Genomic DNA, 18,872 nt, shown 5'->3' with positions numbered 1-18,872 from the left:
TTATATACATAACACAGCAAACAAAGCAGTCAAAAGAAAACACCCTTTTTTTTATTTAAAGAAGATCCCGCACACTGCAACTTGAATAATAAAAATTTACTTTCAAAACAAATATCTGTGAAAAAGTGATGATCTTAAATTGACACAATCAACAACATTAAGGAAAAGTAGATATGGAAACACAACAGTTTATTCACTTAAAATATTGGTATGAACTAACAGGACAGCAGTACTCCCCTAAAACATACATTCTAGCTTTATGCTTCTTTTTGCTTTAATTCCTTTATATATAAAAGTATCCAAACTAACAAAGACGTCCTCTTTGACTGGTTCACATGAAACAGGCCCCCTTTCCCCTCCCTTCCCCTTCTGTTCTTTGCAATCCCACATCTCCTTACAATTTATATCATCCCAAAATACTCTCCAGTGGCTCACATGCAGCCACTTCACTCACACTCAACGTCTGACCTGCGATGTCCGGCCAGAGGCCCCCCAGAAGTGACAATGGGTCGTGATTGATTTCTAACATGGTCGAGATAATTGGACAAGCAATAACAAATCAGCTATTTACTTAAACAGGTAGTGTGGATGATCTGATGTAAAAGTGGCGACAGCAGGATAATCAAGTTTGATATGATCGCTGCATTCTCACTTTAAGTTTATTTCAACAGGAAATCTGAGTTCACATAAATCTGAACCCATCCCTTTAACTGTGGATACAACTGTTGCGATGCAGCAGGCCATGGTCAAGGTTAGCCAATCATTTTTCCTGATTCAAATTTGGTTAATCGACACTAAAATCTATCCAAACATTTATGGCTCTTCATTATTGTGTTGTACGTTCAATCAGTTTAAAAAGTCAGATCATACCTTAGATTTAAAAAGCCCGGGGTCTAAAGTGTGTACTCATGATAATCTGTCAATGTAATAATGATTACTTGTAATGTAACTTTATGTGGCTATGAAGAGTTTTTCTTGGCTCACAAAATTCATTGTCTTGTGTGCAAAGGTCAGCTTTCTATCTCTAATAGAACCCCCTCAATAAGATATTGTTCCCATCAACAGTCATTCATAGAGGAAGGTTTAGGCTTTCTTAATTTGGAATAAATCTCTTCATATACACAATATAAACAAACCTTTCCATGAAGTAAATATAAGCCCGACTGACTTTGAAAAAAAGCTGTTAATTGTATTCTAACTCCACTAATGGTGTGACTAAAATAGTTGTCCTGTATGGCAGAAACAGACGGAAAAAGAAGTTCACACATAAAATGAAAGCGAGCTCAACACCCTCAGTGTGTTTAAAAACTGCTTCTGAAAATAAACACATTCAATCGCATGGTCTAAAACCTCAGTGCCCAACACGAAAATTTGGCATTGACATATCCATGACAAAAAAGGAAAACCAAAGGTAAACATTTGAGATAGATAAATATTCAACAATATGTGATATAAAGAGCTTTGAAAGAACCCAGGTGATGCTACTGTCCAGTTCTGTCCAGTGAAACCCACAACACACGTGGCTGATTTTGGCATTCAGTTGCTCTGTGCTGGGTGAAAACAGATAGATCTTAAAACAAGTGGGGGCGGCCATCTTTCAAAACTCAGCCCATTAGATGCGTGAGAGGACAAACAGAGAGAGAGAGGATGACGTGGTATTTCTGTCTCTAGACAGATTTTTATCTTTCAGTAGCCCTCCGTACAATCCCGTCTTGTCAAGTACAGTTCCAAAGTCCAGTCCTCTGAACCCAGCAACCAGTGGAACCAGGAAGTCAAACAAAGACTAAAAGAAAACTGAAGAAAGGCCCCAAAAGCAGACAACAGAGGATTCAATATGCCAGAGTAGCAAAGGCACACAATCAGAAAGATGAATATGAGACTTTTCTTTCTCTCTGCTTTCTGTCCAAATTCATTCCGATCCAGTTTGATCTGGTTCGATCCTGTTCGCTCCAGGCATGAGAAAGTGCTAGAACATGCGAAACAGATTTGTGTGTGTGTTTGTGTGTGTTGTCATGACCATAGAAACATATCAACATTTAGAAAGTAACTTTTATATGTTATCAATTTTAAAACACACCAGGTTATTTCCTACGACTGCATTGATAACCGGTCTGTGGTAAGTGCATCTCAAAGCTAGTCACCCAAAGCTCCTCTGGCTGTACCTTAGGTATAAACTGACAATAGGTTGGTTATAGGATAATATATTGATGTGAATAATGGTTTTACAACAACAAATAAGTCTTCTTTTTTTTTCAACTGCTATAAATACAATTCTTTGAGAGTTTTCACAACGATCAGACTGTATGCCACTGTTTGCACGCCGAAAGTGAATGACACACTCATTTGTGTTATAAAAACACACACTCTCCTTCAAACACACACTCAGAGTCACAACTTGGTTTTGCACACATACAGGCACATACTTTACTTCGCAGGGCACAGGCCAAGCACACCTATACACACATGCACGCACTCAAACACACACACATGCACCCACACCCACCCACACACACACACACTCACCCACACACACACACACACACACACCAAAGACATAAAGGCACAAGGTATTGCTAATGTTCGAGGACGCATTGAAACATGATCTATCGAAACATTTAAATGACCTCTCTCACCCATGCATCCTTTTTTTTTTTATCTCCTCCTCACAGTAAAAACAGCTTCTATAAACAAAGAGATGCTTTTCCTTCTAATAAACATGCAAAGAAACAAAACAATAACACCCACACACACCGACAGTAAACAAAACCTACAGATCTACAGTACCAACAGAGGGTACACCATTTGGTATTTTAGCGCAGACAGACACGCTCAGGCCAGCAAATGTGTAAGACTTCCAAAACAGAGAGCGCGTCATCACGTAAAAATCTTATAAAAGAGAGGAGGGGGCTATATAAAAAAAGAGGGGGATCGGTGGAGAAGGGGTTGAAAAACTTTTGTTCACGCCAGTGTCCTGTGATCCGACACAGACTTAACCTTTAGCTCAGTGGGCGTCTTTGAACCGACCAGAAGGGGCTCTGAAGTCCTCCAAAATAACAGTGGCATAAGATACATCCAGCTCTCCTTGTGATTCTTTCAAGTACTGTGTTGCCCAGTCCGAGACCAACAGGTAAGGGAGTGGTTCACTGGACGGGAGAAGCGCAAGACCACCAGTGTAGGAGTCACTGAGCTCCTGTGGATCCAACATGGACCATAATGTAGGAGGAGTCAAAATGAATGAACTTGGTCTGTTAGCCTAGAGATATGCTAACCGGGCCAAGAGGGAGGACGTGTGGACAGTCCATAAAACAGCTTTGAATAGCAGCTAGCAGCTCCTCAGACGACAAACATGTACATAAATCAACCAGACATCAAGCATGACTTCCTGGACTCCACAATCCTCCTCTGGCAAGCCCAGAAATCTCAACCAGATTTATCTCTGTACTGGCAGCCTCCTCCTCAAATCCTGCATGTCTCCTCTACCATCCAATCAGATTGGCTTTGGCCTTCTCTGTCAGCTTGCGGACACGCCCCTTTGACGAGGTGCCAAAGGTGATTGATGAGTCCTCAAACAACAGCTGCCTCTGCTCCTCCTCAGAATCCTCCTCCATGTACCAGGCAGACCGCCGCCCCTGGTTTCGAGTTTGCATCGACCCTCCCGCATCTTCCTCTGGCTCCTTCCGACTGGATCGTTGAGGAGCAGTCTGTGGAGGAGGTGTGACCTCCTCGTTGGTTCTCCTGCTGCTCCTCCTCAGAGGCGAGGGCTCGGGGGACTCAGTGGGAGGACTGGCATCATCAGTTCTTACCGCTCGGGGCCGGCCTCGCCGTCTGGGTGACGACATGCCAGAGTCCGACAACACAGATGTTTCCTGTGCCGAAGATGTCCCGCCCTCGTCCCCTGTTGAGTGGTCGAGTTCATCGTCAGGGGTGGAACTCCTGCGGGTGCTGCTCCCTCTCATCTCCTCCAGCTCCTGTTTATTCTTTTTTCCTTTCTTCTTCCCTGGCGGCCGGCCTCGGGGTCTGGAGGGGCTCTCTGGTGTCACGACTTCAGGAGGACTCGGTGGAGGGTCCGGTCTGGACTTCCTACTCCTCCTCCCAACACCGAGGGTCACATGACTGCTGTGGCCATTCAGGTGGACTGTGCTCTGAGAGGCAGGGCTGACAGTAGAGCCTGAGGAGAAGGGCAGAGATTTACAGGACAAAAGCATAATTAAATAAAACTTTAATAATAACATGGTGGCAAAACTAAATGCTATGACTTGTGAATGTGATATCCAAAGATCACGTCTCCGTCATCTTTTACCTGGTGTGTGTCGTACAGGAGGCCTGAGTTTCCTCCGGGTGTTTCCTCCACTGCTACTTTCTGTGGCTGGAGAGGGAGTCACCTTTTCAGGAGCGGGAGGTGTTGAAGCTGACACAGAGTGATGAGCCCTCAGAGAGCGAGTAGATTCTGTCAATGTAAATGAACACAGTTTTTAAAAAACACACATTATAATAAAGGTTACATTCTGGTTCAGTTCTTGATAACATACTTAGCTGCAAGTCAAGGGTTCAATAAGAAAAAGGATACCAGAAAATTGATACTAACCTCATCATTTTACAGCAAATGTAAAGTCAGTTGATGCTTAGCTTAGCATCAAGAAATGAAACAGAGGTTTACAGCTAACTTGGCTTTATCGTAGCATAACTAAATATATCTTATAGCACCTCTAAAACTCACTAATGAACATGCCATTTAATCAATAACAAAAGTGTGAAAACAAGTTGTTAGTTTAAAGGGAATTTAGTGCTGGCAGAAGCTTCATTCTGGGCATAAAAACATAAATGAATGATTCATCTAATCTCACTCTGAGCGGGAAGAGCTAATGTCAAACTATTCCTTTAGAAAGACCATTGCTCTGTAAATTGACATTAAGAATTGATCCAAGCGTCAGTGAAGCTTACTCAAGTAAAAGTTTAAAGATTATTAAAAGTAGAAGTACAGAGTTAATTCCTTAAGTCATATTTAAAAGCTATAGTCTAAGTAATGTTTTAACATTACAAAAGTAAACCTTGCCCTTTGAGGGACATGTCTACCATCTGTTTCTGTGGTGTGGTCTTACCTGAAGTGCTCGCAGTGTTGCTTGCAGTGTTAGATGAGGAGGATGAGGATGGAGTGTGTGTAGAAAAGCGAGCTGAGCTTCGTGTACGCGCTGCAGCCGGCGTGTCTGCCTTCCCGTTGACCAGCTGGGGGGGCTGTTTGAGGGGGATGCTCTGTCTTAGAGAGGGGGGTCGAGGAGGAGGTGGTGATGGCTCCCTCCTCCCGGTGACCCTGGATGACACACGTCTCTTCCTCTCTGGACTGAGGCAAGATGAGAGGACAGAAATTAAGATCACATCTAATTGCAGAGGAAGAGACAAAAGCCCTCAAATAAAATGTCTCTTCTTCTACCTGGATGCAGTGCTGCTGGCTGGAGATTCGCTCCTCCTCCTCCTCCTCTTCATGGCGTGCCGTGTCTGTCTGTCTGTAGTGTGTCGTGTCTGTCTGTCAGTGCCCTGTCGAGTCAATTTATCCGTCAGGCCGTGGATGGCTTTGTAGTCAGACAGGATGGAGCTGACGTGCTCCTCGAACAGCGCAGAGAGCCTCAGACTCATACTGTAGATCTGGAGACACAAAAGATGGATTTGATTAACTCTCATGCTCAGCCAAGAAAGGAAGAGAATTTTATTTCATGTACTCATCAAAGCCTGAAAATATAAGAGCACGAGGTATTCCAGGTATATCAAATTGGCTGTCACAATACCTGGGGTTTAAAAGTCAACATGGTACTACTATAAAAAAGTAACTCTTGGGGCGTTAGATAGCCCAGAGGTTAAATTGTGTGCGCCATGTACAGAGGCTATAGCGGGCGCCTGGGTTCAATCAGTTAGTGTGACCATCTACAGTATGAAGGTGTGTGGGGGGTGTCTATTTTATTTATTTTTTTAATTAACAACCCTTTGACAGATTGTCTTTAAGCATGTGTGTGCGTGTGTGTCATCTTCCTGTCTTACCCGAGACTTCTTGCTAGGGGTGTAAGCTTTGGAGTTGCTGAAAATGAGCCGCACGTCTTTGCAGAGCTCGATGGGAGACTGGTACTTTCCTTCCGTCAGCATGTTGAGAACGGTGCCAAAGTCCATGGGAGAGTCGACTATTTGCAGGTAGTCCTGGGAGAAGGAGGGAGAAGTTGGGACAATTCAGCAATAAGCTTCAAAAGACGAAACCACAATGGGGAAAAGCAGAGAGAAAGAAAGTAAAGACGTCAGAAAATTGGTAGATTTGCTTTTTCACTTTGAACGGAGTGAACCCACAGCAGAAGAATTCCACTCTTCTTTAGCTAACAAGAGAGCTCCGCTGAATTGAACCCTTGAGTCGGCTCACGTGGTTTCTCCTTCACAACTTTTCCAATGGATTTAGACGTCACTCGCTGAATGGAGAGTGCTGTTCTGTTCTCAGCTTCAAATACCGCTCCTTGTGTAATTGAATGTATGCTACTTGCGCCACAGACTTTCTGTAGAGCCAGATTCAAGGACAAGAAGAGCTAACTGAAAATGAGAATTAAAGATAGCCCTATGGAAAAATTCACAAAAAGCATTAAATTCAGAGCACAAAGGGGTTTTCTGCGTAGGTACCGGGTATTCTTGTAGGTCCACAGGTTCTCTGAAGGGCTCTGAGTCTTCACACTGAAAGATGAGATCCAGCAGCTCCTTACAGCGTCCCCTCCACGCATGAGGGTCGTATGAAGGCGGTCGGGTTCGCAGTTTGCGCTGCATAGGTCGACGACCCTGTGCAAAAAAAGAATTAAGTAGATAAAGTGATGCACATGTTGATACAAAATACATGATGGATGCAGTCTGGAATCTTCAATATGTTACCTTGTGGTTTCTCGTAGATGTTCCAGGAGTATTAGTATCTTCATCCTCCTCCTCATCATCCTAGAGAGTTGTGAAAAGGATAATTTAATAAAGCCAGTGATGCATATTGTGCTACAGGCTGCTGTATTTACTCACAATTGTTAAGACTGATACGTTTTAGCAGCCGACCGAACGAGATCAACTGAGAGTTCAAATATGATTATTAACAGCGTTTATCACAACAGGGTTTTAAAAAAAGAATATTTCTTTTTATTTTAGTTTTTATCTGCGATTTATACACTACAATATTCAATCTGAAGTTTTTTTGCAATCAAGGTGTGAAATAGTGAAAGTGTTTTACGTAACAAATACAATTAGTATGATTTGAGTGAGTGGGACATCCTGTATTGATGTCATAATATTATTTAGAATAACATGCAATTTAAAGGGAACAAGGCCGTCTGAAAACAGTTTGAACCTGTTGCCATAAAACATCTTAACCAGTAAGGACACATTACATTCAGCCTGCTACCTCCTATTGCACATAGCATCTAACACTCCTGCAATAATCACCATGTAGAACCTGGTGCACTCCCTTAATGTAGCTATATTGTGTCTGTTTGTATTTCATGCATGTTGGGTTTAAGTTTGTTTATCCGTTTTTAAATGTGCCATTTAGTGTAAAGGTGGTACCCTGTGTTTTAAATGGTATATATTTACAAACTCAAGTCAAAGACAAAATCAGAAAAGTAGACCAAGTATTTTCTGTTCTGTTTTATACAACATATAAAAACACACCTCATCTTCAGAGTCGGAGAAGGTGGCTTTCTTCATGGTTTTGTAAAGCGGCATGATGTCTGTCAGACTTTGGTCCCTGAGGACGACAAAAGAAGAAGAGAGCAGAGATTTGGTGAGAATGTTGTAGGACATTCAAGTGGGAGCTGAAATAATAGTTTTGTTTTTTTACCAGAACTTTTAGATCAGGATGATTTTTTGATATGGCATGCTTAAGAGAATAAGTGAACTTGATGACAGTAAGTAAATTGCTCTCTCTAACATTCAGGCTTTTGAATGAATTACAGGGTGCAGCACACTCACTTAATGAATTGCAGCATTAGGTCAGAGACAAACTTGGCAGTGGTGACGATGAATGCTCCGGGCTCATTGAACGTCTGGGCGTTGTGTTCGATGTAACGAGCCTCCCACATCAGAGATGACAGCCGTCTGAAAGAGAAATACAAACATGCTGAGTGTGTCCCATCTCTCTCGTACACTCTGTATCTCCTGCCATCTTCTTCACACAAACACAGCGTGGTGTCGGGTACCTGTAGAAGCGGTTCACCAGCCTTTGGCGTATGGTGCTGAGATCAGTGACGTAGGCCACCACTGTGCAGTATGTGGGGTAAGCCTGAAGGTCTACGGGGAAGGCAAACGGCGCCGCAACATCTGAGGAGTGGCGTTTAGGCGGATGGATAGAAAAAAGGGCAAATGCAAAAAAAAAAAAGATTAGATTGGAAAACAAATGCTTTAAAGGACTTGCACTTAGTTGTGTTCAGAATTCAAACTAAAAAGATGGACAGAGAAAAAAATGACAGCGCTTACATCATGAAGGTGTAACCTTTCTTTTTGCATTACCTATGGCTAGGTTTCTGTGAATTTGTTGGGTGTGTGTGTTTGTGTGTGTATATTTATCTTAGTAGGAGTATGTGTGGTGTACCTATTGTATATTTTCATATTTGTATTTATTTCTTCTCTTCATTTTCTTGATTTGCACTCTTACTATAGTGATGTTGTAATTGTTCTCTCCCTGATTGTGAAGCACATTGTGTTGCCCTGTGTATGAACCGTGCTATGTGTAATGAAGTTTGACTTGACTAGTAACACATAAGTAATGATGGTTTTACTCCTCAATACATTTTGCGAAAGACGATCCCACTTATTCTAAATATACATACCTAAATTTAGAGTCACATGAAAGACTTCAAATAAATCCTGCTGTAGCGTGAAGCGTAGGAGTAAAAAAAAAAAAAAAAAAAAAAGATCTAAAAGGATTAAGTAAGCTGTCTAGTGGTACTTAAGGGTATTTGTTCCACAAACTGTCACAAGGGGGAGCTCTCAAACCAGATTTTCATTGGGAGGATTGCAGAAAAACAAAGTCTGGGCCTTATATGACATTACATCATTTAACATGAATTCAGGCAAGCAGCTCAATATGTGTTCAACATGTTAGCTGTTTATTCCTTTTAGCTGTCCAGCTCAGGGCAGCAGTGACTCATGTGGGGTAGAGTCATGCTGCTTTACCAGAAATGTGCCGTCATGGCTCTACTTCATCATCCTGCTTGCTGACATAATGGGAGTGTTTTGGTTTGTTTTTTTTCACACATGCTGGATGACGTCATACCGAGTGTGCAGAGCTGGTCGATGGCTTTGATGATGCGTTCGCACTCATCTGCGCGTGTGTGGCTGCCCCATTCGCCGTCCAGTGGGACATAAAGCAGCTCCTTCTGTTCTTCTTCCACCAGAGGGACACTAGTGCCCAACTCATCAGGGAACGTGGCTGCACAAGTAAGGAGCAAAATGAAATCCATTTAATAAGTAAATCTGACATTATGAAGAAAGGATGGTGTGTATGTGTTTTTAGTAGTTTGGGTGAATTAGAGACCTACCATCATCTGGAATGGGCTCCATATCCCATGGACTCATCTTCTCTGTGTCTCCGTTATCCCAGCTAGACACGTAACAGAGTCAATATGAAGAATCATCAGATTGTGTTTGTAATTTTTGTTCTCCTAATACATGATGTATCTGTGCCTCAAGTGGATGTCAGTCTCTAACAAGGTTTTTCAAATCATTTGTTGCCATAGACACCCGCCGCTGACAGGAAGAAATAACTCAAACAGACTCTTTGTTGATTAACGTTTGTAACTGAAATGTCGCTCCAATGACAGGCTAGCAATGCAAAACAAAGATCAATGCTATCCAGCGTCATTGCAAACATCAAATTCAAACTGTCACCCAGGACTTTTTCATCAAGTGGCCATGAGGTGTTAATGAGTTAGCTGAGAGGAGGCGTCAGCGGCACAATCACAGCGAGCCATTTGTCTATACTCATCAGTGATTTGTCCAAGAAGACGAGTTCTTGTTACATGTAAATCATTTGAATGAAACCTATTATTTGATTTCTCATTATGTCAGCGGTTAAAGACGGATCTCAAACTCAATCAATCCTAGGAAAGATGCCAAGAGACTAACTGTAGAGAAGACACAAATAAACTGGGTCAAAGTTTCTACTATTTTCCCAGCTGTGAATATATTGAAAATCAATCCCTTCATTATTATTTTACTTTCAGTGAATATGTCCCTTTAGTGTAGTTAATTAGAGCTGCACAACTGTTCATAAACAGATTCGCCTAATTGATTTCTTCTGTTACCCTCCTGTACCTTTAAGTACTTGTTGAGAACATTAAAAATAAAGTGTATTGTAAAAGTTGTATTATAAAGGTTCATGCTATAGTGGTTGTTTCTATTACATCAGTATCAAATGGATCATGTTTCATTTCCACTGACATTTAAGGGGTTCAATACACTTTTTCTGCAGTAACCTGCAGTGCTGCAATAGAAAACTATTATTAGCTAAGTACATCAATAAGTCATCTTTATCTTAGAATCTGAGCACAAGTGTGACACACTCCCGTCCCTTCCTTTTCACACCAAGTTATATTAGTGTTACTTTCTGCCACTCTCTCAATCTGTGCACGCGAGGGGTGAAGGGGTTTTGTTGTTTGTTTGAGAGACTTCAGGATTTCTAGGTGTGATGCAACGACATCCGGTAAAAAATGAGACTGTATTGAGCTTTGGTGGAAACTACAGTTTTGATTGTGTGTAAATCCAGTCAGTGATCCTACCAGACATTGTAGCACTGGAACAGGCTGTCAGGATACTGAGATTGGAAGGGCTCCTGGCTCTCAATGGTCCCAAACCACCAGGCATCATCAATCACTGACCGAAACCTGTCACCTGTACAGACACACACAGGAGTTATCTTAGATCTTTACATGGACAGTTGACCTAAAAAAAAAAACTGAGCCAGATGATATTTCTGTCAGATATTTAGTATTTGTTTCAAGTTCTGCACATTTATTGCCATGCCAGACTTTAAAGTTAAAATAGGCTGACCTATACTCCACTGCCTCTTTCTGGCGTTGTCAAACTGCTGCCGCAGTATGAGGAAGTCGATGACATCAGGCATGTCGTGGTATCTGCATCAAAACAAAAATGAGCAGGATGAGTCAAACACTACAACAAGGCAGCTAGAATAAAATAAAAAAACGACCATGTTGACTGTTTACCACGTCAGTCAACCTTAAACCAATAAAAGCTTTATGAGTTCTTTCTTGTCTTGAGTCAAGATGAGGATTCGTTTAGGAGAAGCACAGAGATAATCCAGGAGAATAGTTTCACGCTCTGTAGGAACTAAAATCTGGATATTGTTGAGAGGTAGAGTGTCATCACTATTACTACTATCAACACTTTGAGGCCCTATTTAAACAATCTTATGTGCATGGTGTAAAGGGCAACACCCTTCTGTTAGTTCAATTGTGCATAATCTGGTCGCAAATAATTGCACAAGATACTAAGGGGTGGTATTAAGACACAAAGAATTGTAGGTGGGCTGGTGGCTTGTTATAGACGACCTGGTTCAAATCCGACCAGTGGCTCCTTCCCCCACGTCGTTCCCCGTTCCTCTCTCTCCCTGATTTCTGACTCTGTTCTATCTCTAATTAAAGGCTTAACAAGCCCCAAAACAAATCTTTAAAAATAAATCAGTAAATAAAAACTAGTGTAGGTGTGTTTTGAACTTTACCAAGAATGAAACCATCAGAGTTTCATATTTAACTCCCCAAAGAAGCCAGGTGTGTCTGCACCTACTGCTGTTTATAAGGCGGTTCTTCTATTGAATTGACTGTGCTCAGGCTTATTTCAAATGTCTTCTTCCATTTTGCCCCATGTACACACAGAGTACAGAGACTACTGTACACACATTTCATTGCATGGGTTGCCCTTTAATGTGCAGCAGCAGAAAGGATAGATGCATCTCCATATTAAAAGAGACACAGCATATCTTACGCAGAGAAGAGTAACATCATTCTTTCAATCTTAAGACGCGCAGAGAGGATGGGTCAGATGTTAACTCATGTTCTGTGTGCCTAATATTAAAGAAAGGTAGGCCCTTCATTGTTTTTAGATCATATTGTCTTATGCATACATAACGGACACTTGACATTCAGCACTAAAGCGTTATATTATAATGCACAAAGCAGAAAGATATTGATGTGTTTGGGGCCAGTTCAGGCATTGGCTAGAAGTTTCGGTCCCTCATGGCTTTATCAGGAGGATTCCAGCAAAGTTCACCGTGGTGAGGCAGATGAGCGTTTGCTTGCCCCAGTTTTTTGACATCAACAGAAAGGCTGCATAATGATAGAAGTGGCATTTATCTGAAACATATCTTCATAAAAGCAAAGACACTAAACGGATGTGCAGGATGTGCCTTTGACTTTACACCAGCATTTTTTTTTGTCGAGTTGTGTGTAAGCACATTTGCCTCAGCACAACATGGGCAATAGGTGTGAAAAAAACAACCACGTTAGTAGAAAACGACTCTTGCCACTTTGCACTGGGTGTCAGATAAGACCCTTATTTTTAAAGGTTCATCTTCAAGCTGCTGGAGCTGTTCAGATAGAGACAGTTGTCGCTTACTTCATAGAGAAGGATCCTCCAGTTAGTTTTCCAGTGTCGGGGTCCAAGAAGGAAAGCTTCAGGCAGCACAGTGTGGGCAAGCCGACCTCGTACTTGATGCCAACTATCTTCATCAACTCCTGCTCCTAAAAGAACATAGTTAAACACTGTTATAGTCATTCTATAACTTTCTATAACAGAAAAAAGCTATTTACATTAAACAGAGCCCTGCTAGGTCAAAACCAGTGCAATGCACTCCTTTTCATTTCATATTGATATCGTTTCTTCTCTGCGTCATACATTATTAAAGCAGAGAGAGTGTGAGCGCTACAGCTACTGTAAGAATGGATTGTTCAAATATATATATATATATAGAAGAGCACCCTGCTTTCACACTTTACAGGCAATACATTCTGCCTGCAAGTGTTCCAGTGTTTTTTTTGTCTTTCTTTTAGAGGAAGTTTCATCAAGAGGCACAAAACTTTATTCTCTGCAGACATTTTTCTCTCAGCAAGGATTCAGTTTTAGAACAGGAAAAGGGAATAAAGTCCACATGAAAGTGGAGAGCAGATGGACTAGCGGTTAGGTTGCGCACCATGTATGGAGGCTATAGTCCTCCAAGTGGGCAGCCTGAGTTTGTGTTCAGCCTGTAGCTCCTTTTCTACCAGTCATTCCCACTCTGTGTCCCTGATGTCCTACTCTATCCACTGTCCTAACAAATAAAGGTATAACCACCCCCCCAAAGCCCCCCCGCCTCCTTCACTGCAAAAATCAAACAAAATGAAAGTGAAACCGAAGTGTCTGTGGCTCATACAGTGAGAGGTTTGTAAGCTATGCAGTGTTTTCTAAAAAATACTAAACTATTTTAAACAGGCTGTTAGTTATTTTTTATTTCTACTACTGTCGCCTTTTTACCAATTACTCTGGAAATTCAGTGTCCTCAAAAGAGAACTGTTACTGAAGTGGATTAGGCTTCTGGTTTTCTAAACATTTCTATCAGAAAAAAAAAATATTTTACTAAATCTGAACTTCAACTTAGGCTTACAAAAAGAAAAAGTATAAATATCTAGATGTGTTGTATCTAAAGATATCTATCTATCTTTGAAGGCTCTTAAATGATTCTTTGTCAGGGTGTTTCTTACCCGTAGCTCCATCTTGTGCCAGGGCTGCTTCTTAGGATTGATGCCGAGAATCTTTTTTTGTTTGGCCATCTCGACATAGGCTTCATGTCCTTGTCTGAAGTAGTATACCTGCAAATACATCAATCCATTCAAATATACCCCAACAAACAAAGAGCTTCATCTTTCATATGACTGCTTAAAAATCTGAAACATGTGTCAACATTTTGAAAGTACAACTTAAGAAGTCCAAGTCAGTGAGTGTTTTCTTATCTGTAATGGTCGTTGCAGCCTCATGGGGCCGCTAAATTTAGTGCAGACTTAGAGCCTTGTTGCTATGTAAAACCTGAGCCAGTGTTTTGGTGTGAGCAGACATGTGGTGCACATGTGCTGTGGACAGTGAAATGGAAACATGCTGAGCGTACCTCGTCTCCCATCTGGGGTATGTAAGGACACCTCCGGGGGACTGTGTCTGTGATCCAGGCTGCGGGAAGCCACTCCTCCAGAGTCAGCCCCTGCTCCTCAAACTCTGTCCTCTGAAGGACAACACAACAAACTTTCAGGGACAGCTCTCGCACACAATAAAGGTTTTCTGTACTGTGTAACACTACTGATATAAATAGGTATAAAGAAGGATCAACACGTAGTTCTTTGTTCTTACAATCCTTACTCAAGGTGAGCAAATTTGATGCTCTAACTGAAAACTGTCACTTTAGCATCACAAATGCAGAAAACTCTGCAAAAAACTTTTTTTTTTTTACATTATTACAGCCAACAATGACATTATGTCAAAAAGAGACAAATACATATAAATAATGTTTTAAAGAGTACTTATATCGGAGAAAAAGTTGACTCCAGGTGTACACCAGTCAGTAGGATTACAGTCAATCTGAACACTCCTCTGTACAAAAGGCTGATGGGTAATAACTTCACATCGGAGTGACTCTTCAGTCAGTCCTGGAGCCACCAGGGGTGAAAATACAGTTTTGTCAAAGGTCATTACTGTTGACAAACCTTTCTTTTCTCCTTTGGCTTCGTCTTCTTTGGTAAAGCGCCGTCTTTGTCTGGTTTGTCTTTCTTTTTGTCCTTTTTCCCGTCCCTCTTCTTCTCTACGTCCTCCTCTGAGCTACTGCTTTTCTTTTTCACCTTCACGCTCTTCTTCGGTGGTTCCAGGTTGATCCCTGCATCCGCCGTCCAGTCGGAATAATCGCTGGAGTAGTCGCTGTGAAAACAAAGCGGAGAAAGGATCCTGATGCAGAGGTCTCTTGTGCTTGTGTACTTGTGTTTATGTTTTGATGTATACGTAAGATCGCTGTATGATAATGTAATATACTGTCTGGATGTTACCTTGAGCTGCTGTGGTCATCGGGCCAGGGCTCTTTTCCTTCTTCCTCCTTCTCCTCCTCGGAGGAATGTCCGTTAATTTGACGTACCTCCACCTCTCCCTGAAACACACAACTTATTAAGAAAGGCACTCACATAGACACAAAGACAAAAAAATGAAAAGGTAGCGCCTAACAAGGAAAAGAAATCTGCTACTGTTGTGAACATACCTCAGAGATAAGTAAAATAAACTTGCAAAACAAAGTGACTCATTTTTATTGAAGATGCCAAAAAACAACTAAAAAACAGATGTTCTTTGTGTTTAGATAAGCATCGAGGAGGATTTAGCTTCAACTGTTGCTCCCACATAAAACTTACTAAACCAAACTGAAACTTCATTTAAACCAAGCAGTTAAAGATTTATTTTACCTCTGAGATGCTTTCGTCGTCATCAGCACCCTCAGCGCTCTGGCGGCTCGTCTCCTCCATGGCAGCACGAGTTTGGTAGCCGTGGTTACCTTGGCTCCTCCTTCCTTCGTCAACTACACCCTCTGACGTGGGATGAACCTTCAACAACAGAGTATGAAGGACAGACACAAGAGTGCAGACAGGGTTCATTATAACCAAACAAGCAACAAAGAATCTTCATGAAAAAGCTGTTTTTAGTTTTCAGATTTTCACCTACCCTGCTCTCCTTGGGTAGTGAGTGGATTGTTCGTCTCCTCCTTTCTGACTGATATATATTGATCTCCTCCTCCCCTTTAGCCTCACGCCAGTTTACCTGTCTCCTACACAAGGAACACACACAGAGTCAAGACATGTATTAATATTATTATTTCTTAAATCAGGTAACTGCGAGTCAAACCAGTTCTGTGTGTGTGTGTTTTTTTTTTACCCGACAGAGGCGTCCTCCAGCTCAGGGACCAGCACCCTACGGCTCCAGGCCACCAGGTCTCCCTCTGTGGCCATCTGGCTGCGCGGGGCGTTGCTGTGCATCTGGCGGACCCCCTCAATCTGCCCGCTGCGACGCAGACCTACGTTGGGCGGGGAGTGAACCTCTGTGGGGGAACCCACGGATCCTGAGGGGAGGAAGGAGAAAAAAAATGTGGCTTTAATTTATGAGCAACATATAATTTTAAAGCAGTTTTGTGAGGAAGTGTCCCCCTGCTTAACATACTGGATAAAAGATGAAGACACAGAACTATCCCTGTGGTTCCAGTAGTTCATTCACTCAGGTGTTATATATGCTAACACTTCAGAGTGCCACCAGAGAGAAAGAAGATGACTCAAATCATCTCAGGAGGCTCTGAAGATTCTTATGGTCACTTTATCTTCTTAGAATTTTCTAGATTAACACATGAATCATATCGTCAATTACAGTTTGGAAATAAGTGAAAACTTCCACTGCATCCTTGTAAAAACTAAAGGTGATGATTGATTATTTCATTCAAACAACAAAGACAAGCAGCATCCCATTGCAGAGGTAGAAACCAGCAACATGTGGTTACTTTGCTTGAAAAACAAACAAACACAAACTTTAAAGGCGACATATTATGAAAAATACACTTTGACAGTGTTTGTGATGGATTTTGTTTTGATGGACTAATCCATAAAACGACTGTTTAAGTGTCTGAGTCAGAAATACTAGAAAGACTGGAGGATAAATAAATGACTGAAACAGCCACAGGGGCATTTAAAGGCCAAACAACATAATGTACATTTATGAAAGCTTAGTTTGCAAAGCAAACAAACTACAGACTGCAGTTTCTTTTGTTAAATAAAGCAGTCAGAATGCAAGCATTGTTTATGTAGCTTAAATGTAAGGATCGAGCACCTGGATGAGAAGGGTCTGCTGAATGTTTTCATCACCTTTGATAACTACGAGGCAAATCTCCCATTAATGATACTGATATAGTATGAAAAGATCAGTTCTCTGTGCTAATGTGAGACCGTGTGTGTTTCACTGAACTTTATTTTCTCTTAGAAATCTCCCTGAGTTGCTGTAAATACTCGTTTTGAATAATAGGACCTCTCATATGTTCTATATTTCAGATGTGATGTCTTTGAAACTTGTTTTCATTTCACAAAACACTAATTCCAAACGTAATGTTAGACAGTAATTATTTGTAAGTATGAATAATACAAGAAGTTTATTGTATGTGGTGCACTGTTTGCACTCCTAATTATACAAATAAATCATAGCTAGATTGTTCTAACCACTACAGAGACAGGCGACTACAACATTAAAGGAAGAATGTGCGACTTTTTGATCCAGTAGATATCGCCCTTGAGCACTAGCATGAAACCAAAACAAACTGCTATTTGCCGTCACCTCTGCTATACTGAGGCCTCCCTTGTTTTTGTCTGCAGGTGCAATTGCCTGTGGCCTGTATTTTTGTGTTAGCGGGCTAATGTTAGCACACTTTAGTTAGCTCATAGCTTCATATTACATATAAATTGACATGGAATGACCATGATCTAAAAACACTTACATAACATCCAAATAAGCAGTGTGTATGTTATTCTTCTTTCCTCTAGTCCTTGACTAAAACAGCTTTTATACACAAGGAGAGTTTACATGGATGGCTGACCCATCCATGTAAACACAGCTCACAGCCACCTTCATGATTCAGTGAGATATTTACAGAGGATACACTTGATTTCTGATGTATTTATGTGGCTATGTTGTTCTTCATTTAATGTGCCAAAGTATCAAGCATAAAAGCATTTTTTAAACTCAATACTGAATCTGAATAATATTAAAAAATATGACCACAAAAACTAAAAACTAAGGGTCAGATTTACTAAAGGTTTGCGTGTCTTAAAACTGTGCAAACTTGATACCACCAGTAAAAAAAGTGCTATCTGATCTACTAACAGCGTGCAGTGAGGATTGCGTCTTTCAAATGAGCAAAACAACACGCAATATGCAATATGGGGCGTTTCTGCCCTAACGTGCAAAACACTGGGAGGAGAAAATGCAAACAAGTTAAGTTAGTACACGCATTGTGATTTACCAAACCTGACAAAAACTGCGGTGATTGTGACGGTGTCTGTATTTAACACCTTTGAAAGGAACGTGCTAACCCAGGAGGCCAGTGTTACACGCAACAGACTGCTGTTATTGTAGTTAGGAGGAGACATAGGCACAACAAAAGAAGGCATTAAGATCGCGTTTTTCCCCACATGTGTTTACATGTTTCAAATGACAGAAAAATAAATGGCTTGCCTTTATTTTTTAATTTGATTCAATATTCTAATCGTTAAGGAAGAGAAACACCATGATTAAACTACAGGCTATTGTTGCCATATATCCAAACAGAACTGAATATTCACAGCCTCTGAATTCTATAGAATTTCAACATTGATATTTATTTCTTCCTATTTCCCTCTTTTCGCCAACATTATATTTTAAACAGGGATTTCCTTTTTCTCGGGCTGCGCGTCTCTCCCCCAGCTCGTCCCCTCCGGTGCGCTCCTCTCCATAATGCGCTCGTCTCCTCCCTCTAAAGCCCGCTGCTGCTACTCTGTAGGACGCTTGGATTGGGGTACCTCACCACTGTTTGTAACCCCGTCTTCGATACCTTTTTCCAGGGCATTTATGTCCGATCAGACACAGCGCTGGCCAGCTGTCTGGTGCGCAGCAACGGCCCGTGTGTAGAGTGCACGGTCCACAGAGGACACAGCTCGCACCTCCTGCGCAATGTATGACACTTCATTCTTAAGATTAAGGGAAGAAAAGAGAGGCCCTGTTTAATGCCGAGGTTTTCTTATAACAAACATTTTCTTTGTAATATTCAGATTTATCTGCTATAACTCGAAAGT

General features: G+C 41.4%; 1 protein-coding gene across 1 annotated transcript in view; it reads right to left on the bottom strand.

Moving 5' to 3' along the window:
• Positions 1-1,082: 1,082 nt before the first annotated feature.
• phip (pleckstrin homology domain interacting protein) overlaps positions 1,083-18,872 on the bottom strand; it is a 40,994-nt gene continuing 23,204 nt past the window's right edge. Inside the window, exons 19-40 of the mRNA XM_061052498.1 lie at positions 15,943-16,126; positions 15,733-15,835; positions 15,477-15,614; positions 15,072-15,169; positions 14,739-14,946; positions 14,150-14,260; positions 13,749-13,856; positions 12,628-12,752; positions 11,047-11,129; positions 10,776-10,887; positions 9,537-9,598; positions 9,272-9,427; positions 8,196-8,316; positions 7,969-8,094; positions 7,669-7,744; positions 6,892-6,951; positions 6,649-6,801; positions 6,031-6,183; positions 5,429-5,640; positions 5,100-5,338; positions 4,301-4,447; positions 1,083-4,168 (exon numbers count right to left, since the gene is read on the bottom strand). Coding sequence (XP_060908481.1) covers positions 3,477-4,168; positions 4,301-4,447; positions 5,100-5,338; positions 5,429-5,640; positions 6,031-6,183; positions 6,649-6,801; positions 6,892-6,951; positions 7,669-7,744; positions 7,969-8,094; positions 8,196-8,316; positions 9,272-9,427; positions 9,537-9,598; positions 10,776-10,887; positions 11,047-11,129; positions 12,628-12,752; positions 13,749-13,856; positions 14,150-14,260; positions 14,739-14,946; positions 15,072-15,169; positions 15,477-15,614; positions 15,733-15,835; positions 15,943-16,126 — 3,467 coding nt within the window. The 3' untranslated portion in view covers positions 1,083-3,476. The remainder of the gene's footprint in view (positions 4,169-4,300; positions 4,448-5,099; positions 5,339-5,428; positions 5,641-6,030; positions 6,184-6,648; positions 6,802-6,891; positions 6,952-7,668; positions 7,745-7,968; positions 8,095-8,195; positions 8,317-9,271; positions 9,428-9,536; positions 9,599-10,775; positions 10,888-11,046; positions 11,130-12,627; positions 12,753-13,748; positions 13,857-14,149; positions 14,261-14,738; positions 14,947-15,071; positions 15,170-15,476; positions 15,615-15,732; positions 15,836-15,942; positions 16,127-18,872) is intronic.

The sequence above is a fragment of the Labrus mixtus genome, chromosome 12 (genome assembly GCF_963584025.1).
Source record: "Labrus mixtus chromosome 12, fLabMix1.1, whole genome shotgun sequence".
In the NCBI taxonomy this organism is placed as follows: domain Eukaryota; kingdom Metazoa; phylum Chordata; class Actinopteri; order Labriformes; family Labridae; genus Labrus; species Labrus mixtus.
The sequence above is the reverse complement of the archived record's forward strand: the minus strand, read 5'-3'. Positions and strand labels throughout refer to the sequence as shown.